This window comes from Coniophora puteana (assembly GCF_000271625.1).
Source record: "Coniophora puteana RWD-64-598 SS2 unplaced genomic scaffold CONPUscaffold_52, whole genome shotgun sequence".
NCBI lineage: Eukaryota > Fungi > Basidiomycota > Agaricomycetes > Boletales > Coniophoraceae > Coniophora > Coniophora puteana.
Window position 1 is genome coordinate 1 of NW_006913104.1, and position 5,097 is coordinate 5,097.

The 5,097-nt window shown below is 52.0% G+C and overlaps 3 protein-coding genes across 3 annotated transcripts; 2 read left to right on the plus strand and 1 right to left on the minus strand.

Annotated features, from left to right (window-relative positions):
- Window positions 1-300: 300 nt before the first annotated feature.
- CONPUDRAFT_68274 (uncharacterized protein) lies at window positions 301-3,420 on the plus strand (the record flags this gene model as incomplete). Its single annotated transcript, XM_007777774.1, has 3 exons — window positions 301-2,293; window positions 2,341-3,014; window positions 3,064-3,420. 3 exons carry the CDS (start codon window positions 301-303, stop codon window positions 3,418-3,420), a joined length of 3,024 nt encoding a protein of 1,007 aa, XP_007775964.1.
- Window positions 3,421-3,535: 115 nt separating this feature from the next.
- CONPUDRAFT_160630 (uncharacterized protein) lies at window positions 3,536-4,179 on the minus strand (the record flags this gene model as incomplete). Its single annotated transcript, XM_007777775.1, has 3 exons — window positions 3,536-3,676; window positions 3,727-3,936; window positions 3,988-4,179. 3 exons carry the CDS (start codon window positions 4,177-4,179, stop codon window positions 3,536-3,538), a joined length of 543 nt encoding a protein of 180 aa, XP_007775965.1.
- Window positions 4,180-4,374: 195 nt separating this feature from the next.
- Window positions 4,375-5,078, plus strand: CONPUDRAFT_170424 (uncharacterized protein; the record flags this gene model as incomplete). Its single annotated transcript, XM_007777776.1, has 3 exons — window positions 4,375-4,425; window positions 4,477-4,592; window positions 4,647-5,078. Coding segments are annotated over 3 exons (597 nt in total), but the record flags the coding sequence as incomplete, so codon positions are not given.
- Between the last annotated feature and the right edge of the window lie 19 nt (window positions 5,079-5,097).

The window sequence follows — 5,097 nt, forward strand, 5'->3', positions numbered from 1 at the left end:
TACAGGTCCGGGTTCGCGTTCTCGCTCGCCCTCACTTCACGCCAAGGAGGAGACACGCTCAAAGCGTGCTCGCGTTGAGGACGCTCCTGAAGATGATGATGATATCATTGAGTACAAGGTTGAAATGGAGGCGGAGGAGCTTGCACCAGGCGAAGTGGGCAGTGAGCAGGGGTCTGAGACACTGGCTGAGGTGCGTGTTCACTCCATCTCCCGCTATAACTCATCTTACATGCCATCATTGTCAGAGAGATGACCATACCATGACGCCGTTTCCCGAGGATGTGGACATGCACCTCGTCGATGTCACTGACGAGACTATGCTGCAAGTGCAGCTTGCACTGGTACGTTCAGATCACAGTATTTTTTACCGTACTAAAGACTGGGCAGGACACGTTCGAGTTTGAAGACATCCCCGAACAGGACACAGGTGCTAGTAATCCACTAGATGAGTTCGACCCCAACGAATTTGAAGAAGAGCTGTCGCCGCTGGGTGAGCTACACCAGGGAGACAACGAGGAAGCAACCAACGAGGAGACTACAGGCCCAGGGGGAGCTGGGGAGACAAACGATCAGGGGGAGTCGGGCAATTCGGATGAAAGACCACTCTCACCAGCGGTTGAAGAGCCTCCACCACCAGAGTCTACCACAAACTCCCGGACTCACGCAACAGCCAGCTATACCCGCCAAGAGGTGGATGCTATCCACCAAGCCACCGTTGTTGAGGATGTCAGACTAGCCCAACAATATATCCACCTGCTCAAAAATGCGCGTATTGATGATGCTCGTCACCACCCCCTTTCTGCAACGGCTCGCGACAGACTTAGAAACCCACCTACCAGTCGCGTCAACCTCAAAGAAGAACAGGCTCTTCGCATATCACTTAGCTTTATTCTGGGAAATCCCACAGATGCGCAGTATGCGCGAGAGTGCCGGACGATTGAGAAAGAGATTGAAGGGCTCAAGTGCCTGAGCAAGGCCCAGGTAGAAGATGAGCTGGCGAAGTTGACCGGAGTGGAGGCAATGAGGTCGGATATGTGCCCTGGGACGTGCGTTGCTTTTACAGGCCCCCTTGATGAGCTCGAAAAGTGCCCGAAGTGCGGAGAAGAAAGGTATGAGCCACGTAAATCTGTTAAAGACGCTCTAGTACCACGCCGCACCTTCATCACAATGCCGCTTGCATTTCAGATACAGGCTCTCTGGCGACATGTTGACAGTGCCACTCGCATGCGCTGGCGGGACACAATAACTGAGCACATTCGAAACCAGCTCAGGGACGGTGACAAGAGCGTTCTCGATCAGTTTGATGATATCACAAAAGGACACGACTATCTTCGTGCATTTGACGAGGGCAAGATCCAATCTGGCGATACAGTCCTCATGTTTTCAATTGACGGAGCACAGCTCTACGCGTGCAAGCAGTCAGACTGCTGGATTTATATTTGGGTCTTATTCGACCAGTCCCCCGACCATCGATACAAGAAACAATATGTACTCCCAGGCGCTGTCATTCCAGGCCCCAACAAACCAAAGAACCTCGACTCTTTCCTTTTCCCCGGTCTTTTTCACCTCGCAGCTGTGCAGAACGAGGGTCTTGTCATCTTTGACGGCCTTGAGAATCGACTTCGGACAACGTATCTCTACTTATTCGTGGTTGTAGCAGACGGGCCGGGAATGGCCTTCATCACAGGGCTTGTGGGCCATCATGGTAAATATGGATGTCGCCTTTATTGCGGTTTTCCGGGTCGACATCCACCGCAAAAACCTCACTATTACCCCGCTTTGAAGAAGCCCCGAGGATACGATGTCGATGGGTGCATGCACCCCAGTATTCACGCAGAGGACCTTCCACGTGCTGGCTCGGGCAACTACCACGACAATCTTGAACACGTAGCTGGCGCTTCTGACTTGACTTCATACAGGAATCTTCGACTCGAGACCGGCATCGTAAAGCCCACTATATTCCTAGGACTCCCGCGTACACTTCCCATCCCCAAACTCTTTGGGTCCGACATCATGCATATCGCTGCACTGAATGTAGGCGATCTCTTTATTCCCTTATGGCGCGGCAAGTTCACCCACCATCGAACCGATGATCCGGACCAGTGGAAGTGGGCTGTGTTTGCAGATAAGGAACTTTGGGACCAACATGGTGACATTGTTCGTCTTTTGGCAACTTTTCTGCCAGGGTCATTTGACCGGCCACCTCGCGATATTGCCAAAAAACTCAATAGTGGATACAAGGCCTGGGAATGGCTGTTGTATCTCTATGGCCTTGGACCGGCTCTTTACTTTGGTACGTACTAATCCTTGTCCAATCAGTTTTGGACTTATGCGTGACAGGTATTTTACCCGATCCATACTACACCAATTTCTGCCGCCTTGTACGCGGGATCCGCTTACTTTCACAGCATTCTATCAGCGCCGAACAAGTCCAAGAGGCAAGAACTCAGCTCAATAGCTTTGCCGACGAGTTTGAGAAGATATATGTTGAACGATTACCTGAGCGACTGCATTTCGTGCGGCCCTGGCTACACGCTGTCACCCACTTAGCCCGCGAGGTGGTACGCAAGGGACCTCCCTTGTGCGCCTCCCAGTGGACGATGGAACGGACGATCGGGGATCTTGGTCGCGAAATCCGATCACACACTCACCCATATGCCAACCTCGCCAATCGCGCTGTTCACCGTGCACGTGTGAACGCCATCAAGGTGCTCTATCCTGAGCTGGATGCCGACAACGAGGACAGCCAATCAAATGACAAGTTACCTGCTGCATCGCGTGATGTTGGTGATGGGTACATCATCTTAGCTCGCGTTGAGCGGTACCTGCGTCCGGTTGTACCACTGGAAACGCGCGCAATTTCGTCTGCTCTCCGAGAGCATGGCTTTATTGTCCAGGGCATACCCTCACTACAACGCCGTGCTCGTCTACGTCTACCAAACGGTCAAATTGCTAGGTCTGCGTGGAAGGAAGCCACAATGACCAAGGGTGTCCGACAATCTCGGAACGTGAAGGTAAGCAGCCGCTTTGCATTTTGTCTCTTCTCGCTAATTGTGGCCATAGATAATGATGCCACATAGTACAGAGCCTTCGTACGCGGAGGTTCGCTACTATTTCATTGCAAAAATCAACGATGTCACCATGGGCTTTGCCATGGTATCCTTATACGGCCGTCCTGACGTTCAGCTTCGTGACAAGTCCCTCAACAACATACATGCATGCCGATACCACGGAGACACTGCCCTCCGTGTCATCAATGTCAAGACTATTCAATCTGTTGTCGCAATGGTGCCTCATAAATTCCCCAATCACAACGAGATCCTCCACTTTGCGATGGAGAAGCCTGGACTCGATGTAGCCGTCTTTGGTGCCTTGGAGGACTTGATCTCATCGCAGTCTCTGCACACTGATTCGAACTAGTTTTCTCTATTGTATCATACACTCAATACACACATGCATGTGATCTACAGACAAACGGACAGTGGAGCAAGAAAGCAACTGAATAACAGCAATTGACAGCAAAGCAGACCCTTTTTTATGCGCGACGATAACGAGCCACACGAGGATGAGTCATAATGCGATTCACGCGACGATGGACAAAATTGGCCCATGCTGCTCGCTCAAATGCTGTATTCCCCTCCCCCTCCTCCTCGTCGAGGTGTTCACCCTCTTCAATCTGGGGGAGGGGTGAATATATGCATTACAAAGAGATATACAAAGACGTACCTCGGATAGAGTCAACTCTTGCTCAACTGCGAGCAGAGAGCGATGGTCCTCCATGTACCGGAGGCGCTGTCGCACGGGTAATGCATCCAGGTATTCCCTCTCACGCTTCCTGCGTGCTCGCCTGCGTTTGGATAATTCTTCGTCGGAGCTGTCAGTGTCGCTTTCCGGTTTGTTGCGCATGGAGGTATTAGCCTCGCTCGCAGGAGCTTCCTGGGAGTTGCGCCAGTGAGTAAATCACACGAGAGTCTGATTTAGACTCACCGTGATTGCAGTTGTGTCAGCGTTAGACGTCTCAAAGAGGACAGGGTTGTCCGAACTCTCGGACAAGGACGACAGCTCGGATGAACTGTCATTAGCAGTTGACGTGGGCTTGGCAGATGTATCCGCTGCTTCGGCGCCTTGATCGAGATGCGATGTGCAGGGATGGGTCGGTATGATTTCGCTGGTGGACATTTTGGTCTGGTGTGTGGTCAGATATGAGCGCGAGTTTACCAAGGTCGTGCAGACAGATCATGTGATGACAAAATCAGATCGGAAATTGCCGAGAACTGCACAGATAGGATCAGGTCAGCGCGCAAACTCTCTTTTGTTGTGTGCTCATTGTCATCCGTGTTCCCCGACTAACCTTTCTCATTGTGTCCAACGGATATGGCTAGTGACGAGATGCTTCTAGAGTCCACCAGTGGCAGTGTTGCCGAGGTAAGGTTCATAATTTCATATTGGGAGGTACGGGCTACCATATGCAGCTAGATCCCCGTGGACGTGTCTGATGACGAGATCCTGGCAACGCCTCGTGAGCTGCGCCAGGCCAATAAACAGCTTCGGGACCAAATCCGGACACTCAATGGGAAATGTGAGGCATATCGGTGAGTCTATTTTGGACAAGTCAATTACGTTGCCTGTATGCACTACTTTCGTAGGGATACTATCAAAGATCTCCGAGAGGGCCTCACATCTTCTGCGCTGACACCTGTCCCTCCCGCTTCTGTCCCTCCTACGGACTTTGCAACTCGCGCTCGACTTCTGTTTGAGACCGACAAGACGGGTTTAGACAAGATGTCAGGGGATTTGCTCTTCGAGGGTGATCTCCACCTTGAAGCCGAGGACTACCCCTGCGTCAAGACGTGGTACGAGAATAACTGGAGCGAGGGCGATGGCGATGCCAAGGCTGGCGAGGGAATGGCTGGCGATGAGAATGAACAGGGGCAGAAGAAGGAGAAGGGGAAAAAGGGGACTTACCGGCTGCGTCAGGGCATTAACGAGACTCACACCTACTTGCAGAAGACGGACGGCCAGTGCGTCGATGGCCAGGCTGTCATCGACGTCCTCAACATGGCTCAAGATGCCTTCGAGTTCCTCGGCAATGAAGGT